The 14977-nt window shown below is 43.0% G+C and overlaps 1 protein-coding gene across 9 annotated transcripts in view; it reads left to right on the forward strand.

The window, feature by feature from the left end:
• Nucleotides 1–14977, forward strand: part of FGGY (FGGY carbohydrate kinase domain containing) — a 409199-nt gene that overhangs the window by 226727 nt on the left and 167495 nt on the right. For all 9 annotated transcript variants that reach the window (XM_073234008.1, XM_073234011.1, XM_073234012.1 and 6 more), the window contains exon 8: nucleotides 5933–6036. In XM_073234008.1, the coding sequence (XP_073090109.1) occupies nucleotides 5933–6036 (104 nt within the window). The remainder of the gene's footprint in view (nucleotides 1–5932; nucleotides 6037–14977) is intronic.

Raw genomic sequence — 14977 nt, forward strand, 5'->3', positions numbered from 1 at the left:
AGTCTTCTGATATAAGAGCTGAGTTGTCAAAATGGAGTTGATGTTCCCCAGGTAGATTGTCAAGGGATGGGGTGAACTATGTAAAGAATTATATAAGTGGAAGGAGCAGCATGGGCAAATGCTGCGTGGCATGAATAAGAGCAAGGCATATTTAGGAGCAAGTAAAAGGTTTTACACTTTTGCCAAGCTCTTCTGTAGGTACTTGAGTTACCAGCCCTCATTTATTAAGTACTATACTTTCCATATAAATCTCATTTAATCCCTACAGCAATTTTGTAAGGTGGGTGTTATTGTTCAGAATCTTCAGATGTGCATATTGAGGTTTGAGAGACCTAGGCCGTTGCCCAAGGGCCCGTAAGGAAAGTTCTAGCCTAAGTCTGAGGACAACATAAAAACAACAATAAACATTCATTGAGTGCTAGTTATGTTCTGACCTCCTCTGTCCAATACAGTACCCACTAACTACATGTGGTGTTTTACATTAATTACATTCATTAAAACTGAATGAAACAGGAAATTCAGTTTGTCAGTTGCACTAGCCACATTTTAAGTGCTCTGTTGCCACATGTGCAGATATAGAATATTTCCATCATCTCAGAATGTTCTATGGGCAGCACTGGTCTAAGCACTTTACACATATTAACACATCTAATTCTTATAATGATCCTATGAGGAGGATACTGTTATTCCAATTGTACAGATGTAGAAATGAAGACTTAAGAATTAACCAAGGTCACACAATGAATGAATCCATATCTTTAAGCCCAATGCTATAATGAAATCCCATGTATTATATTCTATATAAAATGAATATCTATCAAAAAAAGTAGAATTAAGAGTCTTCTTCTATTTAGATGGGCTTTTGGTCCTCTGTAGAGAAAATGTCTTTGATTAATCATTTAACATTCTTAGTCATTCAGCCATTGAAATTTATCAGTCCATTGCTCCAACTGGCTGACTCGAGAGTCTCAAGCTGATCTAGTCTAAGGTAATGCTCAAAACCCTTCTCATCCTTTTTTTCTTCAGAGAAGGTTTTTCAGGTTGTTATTTCAAAAGGATTTTTTTCAAGATACTAGCACATCCATAGCAGACCTTTTCATTTTTCAAACACGAGGAAAATATTTTAGACTAGAAGACAGAAAATTCTCTTTTGAGCCCTTCTTTTGCCCCTAAACCAAATAAACTTGATGAAGTTGCTTCACATCTCTGAAATTCAGTTTCTTAAACTGTGATCTGGAAATAATATAACACATATCACAGAATTTTATAAAGGCTAGATGAAGAGTACAGTGTTTGAGGATTCTTTTCAAGCTATAAAGTACATTATAAAACTATAAAGTGGGAGATAATTATAACACAAATTCTGAAACTTGGTATGTTTTTCTTCTATATAACCAGTTAAAGTTTTCAAAGCAGCTGTGGTTTGATAAATTACAGGATAACCTACTCTTAATCATAACATTTGGGAAGTCTCTTTTTTCTTTTACATAAATAAAGTAGATATTCAATAAATGTTGGATGGAAGGATGAATGGTCGGTGGTTGGGCGGGAGGGAGGGAGACAGCTCCTAAGGGTAAATAGGAGAGTTCATGAAGTTTTAATCTTCCTCTTCAATTCTGCTTTACAACATATTCCTTGATAGGAACTATGTTCTTGGTGTGTTGAAGGGTAGGAGCCTTTTAGAAGCACTGAGTTAATGTATCAACTCAGTAAGCTTGTTTGTCTGCTATTTGTTTTCTCATTCAACAAAATTTATTGAGCAACTACCATCAGCTGAGCATTGTGCAAGGTTCAGGGACAATGCAGTTTAATGTGTCACTATTTTTTTTTTTTTTTTGGTGCCTATTTCTTCAGCTTCTAATTTTGCCCCTTCAGTCTTCTGTGGAATGCTGAGCAAACTGACACTTGAACAGTCATATGAAGGGCCCACCACTGTTGAGGGCTGTGCTTGACAAAATCTCATCTTGTGAATTGTTCCCTGATGTACACATGCAGTCCATGGTTCCTCTATGGGCTATGAAATGTGTTTATTCAGAAAAGAGAGAGCTCCTCCTGCCCTTTGTTGCTTTCCCCGCTTTGGGCTGCTTTTCTCAGGCGTGGCCCCTCAAGCTCTATGTAAGCAAAGGAAAAATGAGATATGTCAGCTCTCAGATCCATGTGGTTCCACAGGGGCATTAGCCATGCTATCGAATGGGGTGGGCATGAAACAGGGTTCACAGAACCTTTCTTGAGAGGAAATTGGACATGACCTGCTTCCCCCCAGGGGTAGATGCGCCTGACCTGAGGTTGTCTAAGTCTCCTCAGGACTTGAGAATATAAGCTCTTGGGAGACATTTTTCTGCCCTTCTGTTTCCAGGAAGGGAACACTTTAGCTGGTATTTTCTAAGAAGCACTGTGTCTGTTGTGTGCTGAGAATGTCTGAGAAAGGACCTCTGTGTGTGATCCATTTCTTCATTGTGGATGTGAATGAACAGTTCATTTTCAGGGAGTTTAGGGCAGATTTGGGACTAACACTCCGGCTTTGCAACTCTAAAACCATAGCTCTTCATAATGTTCCATGGTGAACTGATACTTCCAACGTATTTTCTTTATATAAGACAATTATAGTATCATAAAATGAAAAAGTATGAAAAAAAACATGGTTTTGGAACCAGACAGGACAAGGTCACATTCTGGCATTGCTTCTTATATCTGGGTGATACTCTGATCCTTTGCTTCTATATCTGTTGAAAGGGGGAAAGAATATTTCATTTATAGATATTGTGAAAATTAGAGATAACATTTAAAGAGCTTAGCACAGTACCCAGCCTATCTTAGATTTCTGGTACGTTTGCCCGAAAGGGGCAAAGCATACAACTGTCTCTTGAAAAGTAGTTTAGACTGTGTTGATGTCGGTGATGAGGGTCATTGTCATGGTGATGGGGACATAGTTACCATTAATCAAACTGTTATTTTTAAACATATCCTCCATATCAGAGCAACCATATGATACTGTTATTTTCTTCATTTTATAGCAGGTCTTCTGTCTCCAAATTCCATCCTTTTCTCATTATAACACACTAGTTCTCAGACTCTGAGTCTAGATACATCCACAATGAATCTGCTAACTGGAGAAGAAACAAGAAATATTTCCCACAGATTTCTTTTTTCCCCACTTTTAAGCCCCTTTCAGTATTGATAGACCCTGTTAGATACACTTTGCGTGTGCTTTATGTATGTGGAAACAATAACTGTGGGTCATCGTCAGGAATTCCTTGAACTTCTTGATAATGCTGTGACTAGCCATGGTCAACCCTTTTTCTATTAAGGATCTCAGGCTCAGTATCATCAGGAGCCCAATATTTGGAGATATACAAATAAGGAAAGGTTGACCGCCTGTTTATTGGACTTTTATCTTGGGGAGAAACCCAAGAACTAGCAGTTTGGAATCAAAAGACTACCTGGATGTGAATCCCAGCCCTGCCGCTTATGAGCTGTGTGACCTTGGTTAAGTTACTTTCAATTTTGAATTGGTTTCCTCCTCTATAAAATGAGGATGATAACAATGCAATCCCATCTGATGGTTGTGAGAATAGAATGAGGACGTAGAAAGAGAGCATACACAAAGAGCTCAAATAAATTAGCTCATATGTAGGGTTCCTTCCTTTGCACAAGCCTTTGTGCCCTGGATAGGAAACTGCTTCACTTAGGGTCCACCCAGAAAAATATGAAACACTGTAAGTATTTTTTTAAAAAGGAATTTAATAGACAACAACAGTGACCCAGATGATGAAGAAACTAAGAAGGGCTGCATTTCCCGGCACCAAGCCAGGGATCAGCAAAACGGACGCTGATGCTCCCCTTTGTCTAGAGGGACAAGGGAAGGAGGCGGTGTTACCAGAGTCCAAGGGCAGTGACACCAGCAGATGTGGGAGCTGTGGCGTCTGTCAGCAGAGCTAAAGTCCTGAAGGAGAAGCAGCCACCTGATGTAGAAGAGCTGGAGACACAGTCTCGCTTTCCTCTTTCTTCAGCCCTCAGATCTCCTGGTCGCCCTTGGCTGACTTGGAGTCTGGGAACCAGTGTGCAGGGACAGCCGCACAGCACTGGGTGGAGCAGTGCACCTAATAACAGCCAACAGGCCTAACTACTGTGGTAACTGACACAGAAAGTTTGAGTCTTACTTCCTCCTGCTGCTGGGCCCTCTGAACAATGGCAGAGGGTCACAAGGTGCCATACTTGGGAAGGTAGAATTTAGAGAAAACATTGGAAAAGCCTACAAAGTTGTTGGAATGTAAGAGACCTGCCAGTGGTCCTCTAGATCCCACTTTCTGGAAAGGTCAGCTTGCTGAGCAAAACAGTGCTTTCAGCATCTGGGAATTGGTGGCCTGAGGAAACATCCCCACCCTGCCTTACCCCTGGCTAAGCCCTGCAGAGCTCAGCATAGACCCTCCTCCTTGGGAACCCTCCCTGAGTCCTTACAGGTGAGCTTAGGTGCCCTGAGGTTCCTCCTGTCCTTCAGATCCCAGCATTGAAATGTCCATTTAGAGTTCTCCCTCCTTCACCTCAGACTGGGTACCCCACATGGACAGGGACTTGTCTTCCTTATCCTCATGTACCCAAGCATTCACACTTGTGTTTCCTGCCCTGTGCCAGCAACTGTGACAGGTGCTGGGCAGCTAAGCACGTGGGCAAGACAGTTTCAACTTCCTGCAACTTACTGTAGAAGAAGATGCAAATGGTATGACTTCTTAAAATTACCAGTGTCTGGTGTGCTAGGGAAGTCCATGGTGTATGAGATCAGGGAGACTCCATCTTTCCTGGAGGATCAGGGAAACCTTCAGAGGAAGTAATATTTTAGTTAAGAATAACTAAGAGTTAGCCTGGCAAAGAGGTTGGGGAATAGCATTTCATGCAGAGGAAAGAGAAAATGCAAAGGTCCAAGAGTGGGAAAGAGCGTTGAGTATTAGTGATGGTGAGCAAGGATGGCATTGCCTGGAGCTGATGATGTCAATGGGGCTGTTCTCTCCTGTATCCCAGTCACCATGCTTGCCCTGAGCACTTCTCAACTTCTGCCTGGGTTGTAATTAGGAATGTTGCAAAGATTTCAAGTCCAAAAGTGTTTGCAGCTGTCACAGTCTACCTAGTTTTATGCATAGAGGTACTTAGTGGATATTTGAATAAAAGAGGGACAGTTTTGGCCTCTAATCAGTATTTCTAGCCCTCTTGTTATATGTGCAACTTCCCTTGCCTAGCAAGCATTAAGGAATATGATCTTTGTGGAGAAGTAGCCTGAGTTTATACCATTTATGGGAAACTGTGCTGTCTGGCATTCTTTTAACAAAAAACTGTCTGTCAGTCACCCTCTCTTTTACTCTGTGAGTTCTGTGATAAGTAATAGTAAGAACAGTGATCTAGAGATACCAGAAAAACAATTCAATCATCAAACAATTCTGTTGCCTTCTTTGGGACTGAAATGTGATGTTAAAGCATGTTCCATTAAGCTCTGTTCCTTCCTAGCAGTGTGCCCTTGGACAAGCCACTCCACTTCTGTGAGCCTTCCTTTCTTCACTCTGTATGGGACATTGACAACATCAACTTGAGAGGTTTGATATAAACCAAGATTATACATGTAGCTGTTCAGCACAGCACCTGGTGTTTCTTGAGCACAACCTCACCGACAGCTTCTGCCTTTGCTATTGTAATCACGGTTACTATTATTCTTACATGGTTGGGTGCTGTTCACTGAGCAGAGGAAAGCAAAACCAGAGCAGTGTCCCCACGTTTCCCATAGGCAAGTACATTCTTTTGGTTTCCGTTTGTGACTGGCCTGCACATGGAACACTCTCTTAATGTCATTCAGCTATAAAAAGGAGTGCTTCAGGCTTGTTTTTAGCTTTCTTTTCTTCTTTTTTTTTTTTTTAAGAGGATTTTGTTTTGGTTTGCTTTCTCATAGGAGTGATTGGAGCAGATGTGAGGGGGCATGGCCTTGCCTGTGAGGGACAGCCAGTGACATCAAGGCTGGCTGTCATCTGTGGAACATCTTCTTGTCACATGGTGGTGAGTCCGTGGGGACTGGGGCAGCCCAGGAGGGGATCTGATCTGCTGGTCCTTTTACCCCTCAACTTCTCCCCTTTTTGCCCTTCTGCTTTGTCTCACTGAAAGCCCAGCTCTCCCTCCAGCAGCTTTGCTTAGATTTGCCTGCACTTTCTTTTTCCAGAGGCTGGATTCTTAAAAAGTGTGAAAAGGATTGAGTCCGCCTTTGGCATCACCCTGGCCAGAGAGCCCAGGCGTGAGGGGTGAAATCAGATCCAAGGTGACCATGCTTCACTCTCAGCTAATGGGTAGCTAAGTCTTCTCTACAAAGGGGTATCTGTTTTCCTTGGCCACTGAGCTCTCTCTCAATCAATATAAATCCATCTGCCTGGGAGCAGCCTGATGATCTATAGAATTAGGCTGCATATCATGACTTCAAAAGAACACTGATAAGCAATTTTCACTTTGTTAATTTTTCTCCATGAATTAGTAGAAAGGCTTTCTCCAAGATTGCAGTTAAAATTTAGTGCCTACCCTAAAATTTATATCTTCTTTAAATGCATGAGTCTGAAAGCATTCCATTTCGATAAGTACCCATTTCTACCATATTTTTATTTAAAAGTCATTATTCTGTTAAACTTAGATGGACGACTCCTTGGATTTTTCCCAGATGAGTAAAATAGAGGGGAGAGTGGGGAGGAGGAAGAAGGTAAATGGGGGATGAGAGGGGAGATGCACAAGGACTGGAGTGAATACCATCCAGGGCAGAATCTCTGCAACTGTGGACAGAATCGCATGCAATGGGAAACTGCTTAGTAACTATAGGGACCAATGAGTCTTTTTTACCATTAAATATCTTGGTTGAGTAAACATTGATAGATACATTTCTTTGTTTACTGGTTCCCTGTTCCTGTGTCGCAAGCTGTGTTAAACCTTGGGGACATAAGGATGATAAAGGGCTGCCTATTGATGACATAGAATTATAACCATTATTATAATACAATACAAGGCCCCCAAATATAGATTCAGATTGAAGTTGTGATATTGAGCATCTATTATGTGCCTGTGGCATTGCTCAAGGTGCTCTCACACGTGCCTGCCCGTTTCATGCAGATGGTGCAGCCAGCCTCATTTGTTCCATTCCCAGTTCCTCCACTTACTAAATATGGGCCCTTGGGCAAGGCACTTAACTCCTCTGGATCTCAGATGCCTCATCTGCAAAATGTGGAAACTTATAGTACATGGCTCACAGCGTTGTGAGTATGAAGTGAGGTTATATAAAGTGCTTTACATAAAGTAAGCACTTTACAAGGCTTAGCTTTGGTTGATTACTATTACTAACATTGTTGAACAGAGAGGGGACTGTGACTGACTCTGTAAAGGGACCAGGGTTAGGGACATCTTCCACAGGGGACTACTGTGCTGGACTTTAAGGACACAGATTTCCTTGACCCTCCCACCACCTCAAAAAATCGTTTCATTTTTTTTGGTTTCCCTGGGCAAAGTCTTAAATGGAACTTCAAAATAACGTCTTTAACTTAGTTCTTAAAATCCCAACCTCTTTCTTCCACACAGCAGCCCTGCTATAAGGTTTAGTTGCCACTGAAGAGAGAGATCTACAGAGGCCTAGGTCCACCTTAAGCAGCACAGGCCCGCCAGGGCAACCTGCCCTTATTTCCATTGATGAGCATCTATACTGCTTAGCTTGTCTTAACTGAATGCTGATTGGAACCTATCTAAGTGTTTTCCCATTGTCACAGGGACACATCTAATCTGGTTTCTCCCATGAAGTCATTGTCAGGGCATTTTTACTCACTCAATTCAGATTTCTAAGCAGAAGCAAATCCAAATGAATGCAAGTGACATTTTGATGTCCTCACCTCTCAGGTCTCCTTGTCTATTCCAGGAGTTGATACCACCTTTTCCTACAGTACCCATTTTACACATGAGGCAAGTAGGCATAGAGAAGTTCAGAAATTTTCCCAAAGCTACAAAGCTATGAAGCCAGAGGTGAGCACTCATCTGCTCCATGTGATGTCCATCACATCCTCCTCAGTGCCTGTGTGGTGTTCACAATTATAATGTGCCTGTGGAGTAATGGAGACAGCGTGGGCCTCGGACTCATGCAGATACGGGTTTGAATATCTGCTCATACGCTTTCTGGCCCTGTGACCTGAGGTGAGCTACTTAACTTCTCTGAGCCTCAGATTCTCCATCTGTCACGTTGGGACAATGCCAGTCTCACAGGGTCGCTAGATAACATGAGTTATGTACGTGCATACCTGGTACATAGCAGACACTCAGAAATGGTGGGGATTCTTACTACACTTTGTTAGCGATATGAAAAGCTCACATGAAGCAGCTGTTTGGGTTGTAATGAGCTGGATGGGCAGCTGCAGTTGGTTGTAATGAACGAGGGCAATAAAATGCCAGTGTATTACGGCCAGGTTGTGTTGGAAGTACAGTCCCTACCCCCACCCCGCTTTGTACTTGGGAGTAGGAAGGGACCTTCTGGGCCAAGGAGATTAATCATCAGCTTTAATGTTATGTGGGGAGGGCGAGACTGTGGTCGTGCTGGCATCAGAACGTGCCTTTGATCTCACTCAGGTGCTGGGCGCCCGGAGAGCCAGCGACAATAACACCTTTGTGCAGTCTAGAGAGGTGCAGGTCTGAGGAAACACTCCCAGGGAAATTCAAGGACCTCTTTGTTGTGGTTCTGGCAAATAAAACCACCAACTGTCAGGAAAATTTCACCAAACAGAACACAGGGATGAGTGGGGGCTGTAGGCTTTTCAAAAAGTGTTTCCAACCTGGTCTGAAGGATTCTGTTTCTTCCTCTTTCTTTACTGCTGTTATTTCTAATTCAGTAGGTTGGTTGAGTCAAAATTCCCAGGAATATTTTATACTTGATCCACGTTCCCTCTTCCTAGGTTACCTTGAATGAATAAATGAATGAATGGATGTCCAAGTTGGTGAATATTGGTAAATAGAAGCTCCCTCCCTTCAGGTCCCTATTATGTCCAAGAATCTGGAGAAAAGTCTGAGACTGAACATGACTTACTAATCAGGCCTTTGATATTTTAGAAGAAACAAGTGTGGGCTACACATTTATCTTGTAGATGGTTTAGTTAACAAGGAAAGAAAAAAAACTTTGTTGTTTTTTTAACTCCATGAAAGCAGAGCTGCTTGTTCAGAGTTAATTACTACCAAGTCACTAAAACCCAAGATAATACACAGCAGGGGTCAGCCAGAGGTTGAAAAGTCATGGAGTCAGATAGAGCTGGTCTTTGCCACGGCGCCTGTGCCCCTTTTCTTGAGCTGTCAAGTCGGATTGTAACTTGGCAACTTTTTTTCTAGTTAGCACGTCAGATAGGAGTGAACCCTGGGAAGAGGAGGAAGTATTGAAGAGGTAAGACTTAAATAGAACAAAAGGTGGTGAGAGCTGGGAATTATGTCTGATGTTTAAATCACTCAGAACTGAAGATTTTACAAAGTCTTAGATGAATGTAAGGATGGTGGTTCTCTGTCACTTAGTGGGCATGGAATTGCAAAAAGGGGCTCATATGCTGGCCCCACCAGTTACTGTGTGAATTTAGGGAAGATCCTTCCTCTTTTTGTGCCTTAGTTTCTTCATCAGTTAAATGTGGACAATAGGATTTACCCATGAAGTTGTTTACAGGATTAAATGAGGTCATCTTTATAAACAGTTTGGCACTGTACCTAGCACAAAACACCAGATATGATTTTATTATTAAAAATGATTCATTAAAGCTAGAATGATCCATGTGGTAGTGGATTTGAATTGGGGACATCAGGATGAATTCCTGGTTGGCTTAATATACATTACAGATGGATACATATGCAAATATTTATGGACATGTGTAGGTATTACAGGTTAAGAAACATGCATGCATTTCTTTGCTCTGACAGCTTATGGGGACCTGAAAATGAGGATACCCCAGCAGTTAGTTGTTACAAGCACACCTACTGTTCAGATCTTGGTGCCTAATACCATTCTCCAATAAAAAGAAACAGGAGTCCTTGGAGAAATGGTTGATTCTCCCTGGGACAGGAAATAGACAAAATGAGCTTGGAACATCTTGTAGTCAGAAAGTAAGGATGTGCTCAAAAAAAGACAAAAAGATGCAATTATTAGGAGCCAACTGAGGGAGCCCCCAGTAGCCAAGATGAGAACAGTTTGAGCAGCAAAATAAAATAGTACTGGATTATAACCCAAAGTATAACATAAGTGTCATTAGTTCATAATGATATAAATAAATGAACAGAAAGGGCAAATCTCTCATGCAGAAGAATTTCAAATAATTTATGTAAATATTCCCCCATTGAGGTGGAACATAACTTCCTATTTCTTAAATGTGAGCTGCATATAGTGACTTCTTCGGAGAGGACAGTATGAAAATGGTGGGATTTGAGTAATTTTGCAGTGGAGAAACCTGATAGTGACTCCCTCAGCTAGGTAATCAAGGTCACCATCGACAGTGATAAGTCATATTGATAAAAAATAGTGTTGATATCATGTGATAGACTGGCACTTTCTTTATCTTCATCCTCAAAACCAATAACCACCGTCTAATTATAAGAAAAACATCAGACAAATCCAAATTGAGGGACATTCTACAAAATATCTCACCAGTGCTCCTCAAAACTGTCAAGTCAAGGTCGTCAGAAAACAAGGACAGTCTCAGAAACCATCATAGCCAAGAGGAGCCTGAAGGGACGTGACAGCTGATTGTAGTGTAACATCCTGGGTGGGTCCTGGGACAGAAAGAGGACCTTAGGTGAAAACTATGGGAAGCTGAATGAAATAAGGCCTTTATAGTACATCAGTATTCTTGTTTAATTGCAATGTATGTACCTACTGTCAGATTTAATGCTAGGGAAACTGGGTGTGGTGGATGTGGAAACTCTGTACTATGTTCCCAAGTCTTGAGCCTTCTAAAACTATTCTAAAAGTAACAGTTGTTTAAAAATAATAATTTATTAAATCATTCATTCAATAAGAAAACATTTTCTTATACTGGCTAAGTGCTCAGGCTATTAAGATAAATAAGATAAAGTGTCACGTCTGCCTTCATTGTGAAAGGCAAGGGGAGGATGACCATAATGCCAAATGGGGATTCGTGCAGTAAATGTGCGACTGGAGTGTGGTGGGAATATGGAGAAGGGGCCCACACTCGTGTCACCCCTACACAAGTTTTCCCATAGGATGTGATGTTTGCCAGATTGTGGTTTCCCACCCTCACTGGGACACTTCCTGGCCAGCCCACTGGGAGGCCACCACAGGAAGGGAGGAGAGCTAGGTGCTTTGAACATATGACCTTCTGTTAGCTGGTGTCACAGCTAAGAAGAGAGTGGGCAGGTGAGGCCAGTTCCTCTCTCCTGGTTCTCTAGCAATGTCATTGGCCAAGGTCACTGAGCGAGGTGAAGAGGGGAGGGAGTCCACCTGCCCCAACCAGAACCGTGCACCTTAGACCTGCCCATGGGAGGGCGTGGGTGCGTGCATGAAGTGCTCCTTCCTCCTCCACGAGGACCTGCTGTTGTCAGCCCCTGAGGAACCAGCTCCACAGTGAGGCTGGCTCTGGACACCCCAACCACATATACTGAAAACAGACCTTGTACTAGGCATAGGTTTGGTGAGTAGAGGGCTGCTGTGGTTCTGTGAGCAGTAAGAGACAGATGATGCACTCAGGGAGCCAAGGGTAGCTGCGCCTGGCATTTCCAGCAGGACCATTTGACACTCTGCTGTAAGGAGGGTATTTCACATCCCTGGCCCAGCTTCAGTCATTATGAGGACACAGGTGAAAGTATTAGCTGCTTCTGTTTACACCTACAGTGTACCTACACTGGGCCAAGTTTTATATAATGTAATCAGCTCAACAATCCTATGAGGTAAGCACCACTGCGCTCCCCTTTTCACAAGTGAGGAAACTGAGGCAAGCATAGTTAAGTGGGCCACACCATGTGCAGGCAGAAATAGCTTGTTTGAACCCTGTCGGGGTCTGACCCCAGAGTCCTTACTCTTCTCTTCCAGTTAAATAGGTTCTGCCAAAGGCCCAGAGAGGGAGAGCAGACTCAATTAAAAATGGGCAATGTTGGAGCAGACATCTCACCAAAGAAAAGATTTGAAAGACAAATAAGCACCTGAGAAGATGCTCAGCATCATGAGTCACTAGGGTCGTGCAAATTCAAGCTGCTGTGAGATCCACTGCACACCTCTTAGAATCGCTGAAGTTGTGGCCAGGATGTGAGACCTGGAACTCACACCCTGCTGGTGGTAGTGTGAAATGCACAGCACCTGGGAAGCTAGTGTAGCAATTTCTTACAAAGTCAGTGCACATCTGCCAGGTGATCTGACCATTCCACTTACAAGAGCAAATGCCTGTGCCAAAACTCCTACAGGAATGTTCCCAGCCGCTTTGTTTGTAAGAGCCCAAACTAGAAACAGCATAGGTGTCTATCAACAATGAACAGATAAGCTGTTGGTATCTTGTTACAATGAACTAACATTAAGCAGTAAAAGGGAATAAACTAATATAAGATATAGCATGGAATCATCTCAAAATAATTATGCTGAGTGATAGAAGCCAAACAAACAAAACATTATATAATTCTATTAAAATTCTAGGAAATGCAAGCTAATATACAATGACAGCATATCAGTGGCTGCCTGCAGTGGGATATTGGGCACAAAGAGGGCCAGGAGGGTAGGAATGCACAGGGGCATAGGAAACTCTGGGGGTGATGGCTGTGTTCATCTTGATCGTGGTAATGTCTTCACTGGTGTCTACTGTGTCAAAACTTACCGAATCAGAAGTTTTTAATATTTGCAGCTCATCGAATTATAATTCAGTTAGCTTATTAATTATAGCTCAGTAGAGCTTTTTTTTTTAAGAGAACAGAAAAAGTAACAATAACAGTAGTATCTGTGATCATATATTAGCACTTACTGTATTCCAGGCAGTATTTTAAATACATCTATAAAAATTATTTAGTCCTCTTTTAAAATACAGTACAGAGTAGGCATTCAGTAAAGACTAGGTTTCACTAGTTTCCTTCTAACCCAAATTAAATCTTTAGCTACTCTGACATATTTTATTGTTTTACTCTTTTGGCCTCTAGCACAAACCAATATTACTGCTATTTGTGTTTTAATGGTATTGCCTTGAATCTCAGGTGAAGCTGACTTATTTAGTTGTCTACGTTTCCTGCCCCCTATGTTGGCCTGTCCTGTCCAGTTTAGAACTAGGTGCACAGTAGATGCTTAGTGATTACATGGTTAGATTGCTTCCCACTCACTCCCCTCCTCTGACCCAGAAGTGCTTGGGTTTTCCTGGCCCTTCTCCCTCCTTTCCAATCCAGTGAGGCTGCCTGTCATCATTGTCTCTGCTTAGTAGGGCCAGACTGCCTGGGAGAAGGCCCCACTGTGTGAGTTGCTGACTGTCTCCTATCTCCACCTGCCCCAGAATATCTGGGAGTTCATTTGGCCTCTCTGGGCAATGAGATTTTCACTGAACAGTTTTACTTAAGTGGGACCTGAAAGACACAAACCAGCCACATCAGCTCTCTCTTCTTTGCCCCACCACAACCATCCTCCAGACCCTTCCATGCCGTCAGCTGCCCCACTCCATCCACTACCTTGTGCCCTTGGGAGGATAGGCCCCTTCTTCTCCTCCCTGCAGTAGATGATCAGGATGCACTTTGGCTCAGAGTGTTTCTGTGGCCTGACCTGTATTCTGTTGGGAGAAGAGAGTTTGGGAGCCCTACATATTCTGGGCCCTAACCAGAGAAAAGCCACCATCAGACCAGGCACGGTGCTGGTGCTGTACTCTTTGCATGATGATGGGGCAGGGTGGGTAGGGCTGCTCTGCAGCTTCCTCAGACCATCTCAGGAAAATGCTCCTGCAAAGCAAAAGGTATTGCCTGGGCCTGAGGCACCATATGTCACCCACGCTCAGTGAAGCACATTCAACATCATCACTTATAAGAGAAATGCAAACTCAAACAACCACGGGGTCTACTACCTGCTTTTAGAACACCAAAAATTGTGGCCAGGCTGTGGGAATTGGACTCACACACTGGTGGGAATGTGAAGTGCACAACTACTTTGGAAACTAGTTTAGCAGTTTCTTACAAAGTCACACCTACTATGTGATCCAGCCATTCCATTCCTATAAAAGGCTGGCAGGGCTGTCTGGTCCCGTGTTCCTGGAAGGCCACCAGAAACACAGAAAAGTCAGGTGACACAAGGCCTCTCAGAGGGTTGGAAACAAAACCATCTGGCAAGAGTCTGTCAACTGGCCTGAGCCCAGCTTTCCACAAAAGACTGCAGCTTGCCTGGAAGAACAATAGAGGAATCAGAGGGAAAAAATCAAGTTAACAGCAATAATGATTTCAGCTTACATTTACTGCATGCTCATCATAAGCTAAGAAATTTAAATATTTTATCAAACACTCCTACTAACCCTGTGCAGTTAATCAGAATCTTCCTCCCAGTTTACCAGGTCCGGCACTGAGGCTCGTGCTTACCCAGGTTTCCATAGTGAGCAAGTCCTAGAGATAGGTTTCCAACTCAGGTTCTCTGGTTGCAGAACTCAGACGCTCCATGCAACTGAGGCCTTGGGGTGGGTTGGCCACATGCATGCATGTTTCTGTGGAAATGGGGGTGCAGTGATGACGAGACAGATCTTTTTAAAACCTGATGAGAACTGCAAAGTTAGGGCTGCATTGCAGCTAGACCACAGAGCTCTCACTGTCCCTTCCTCCCAGTCTTTCAAATCACTGCCTTTCAGGAGGCCACCAGTCTAATGATAACAATAAAAACAAACAACATCACTTGTCGCCAGCCTCCCCTGGGAAGAGTGTTTATGAGACTCCCTGTGTGCTCTTCCCTGTTTCCTTGCTGCTCTGTGGTCAAGCACTGAAGCAGGCCGTTTGAAGACATGCG

Source organism: Manis javanica, chromosome 4, assembly GCF_040802235.1.
Source record: "Manis javanica isolate MJ-LG chromosome 4, MJ_LKY, whole genome shotgun sequence".
In the NCBI taxonomy this organism is placed as follows: domain Eukaryota; kingdom Metazoa; phylum Chordata; class Mammalia; order Pholidota; family Manidae; genus Manis; species Manis javanica.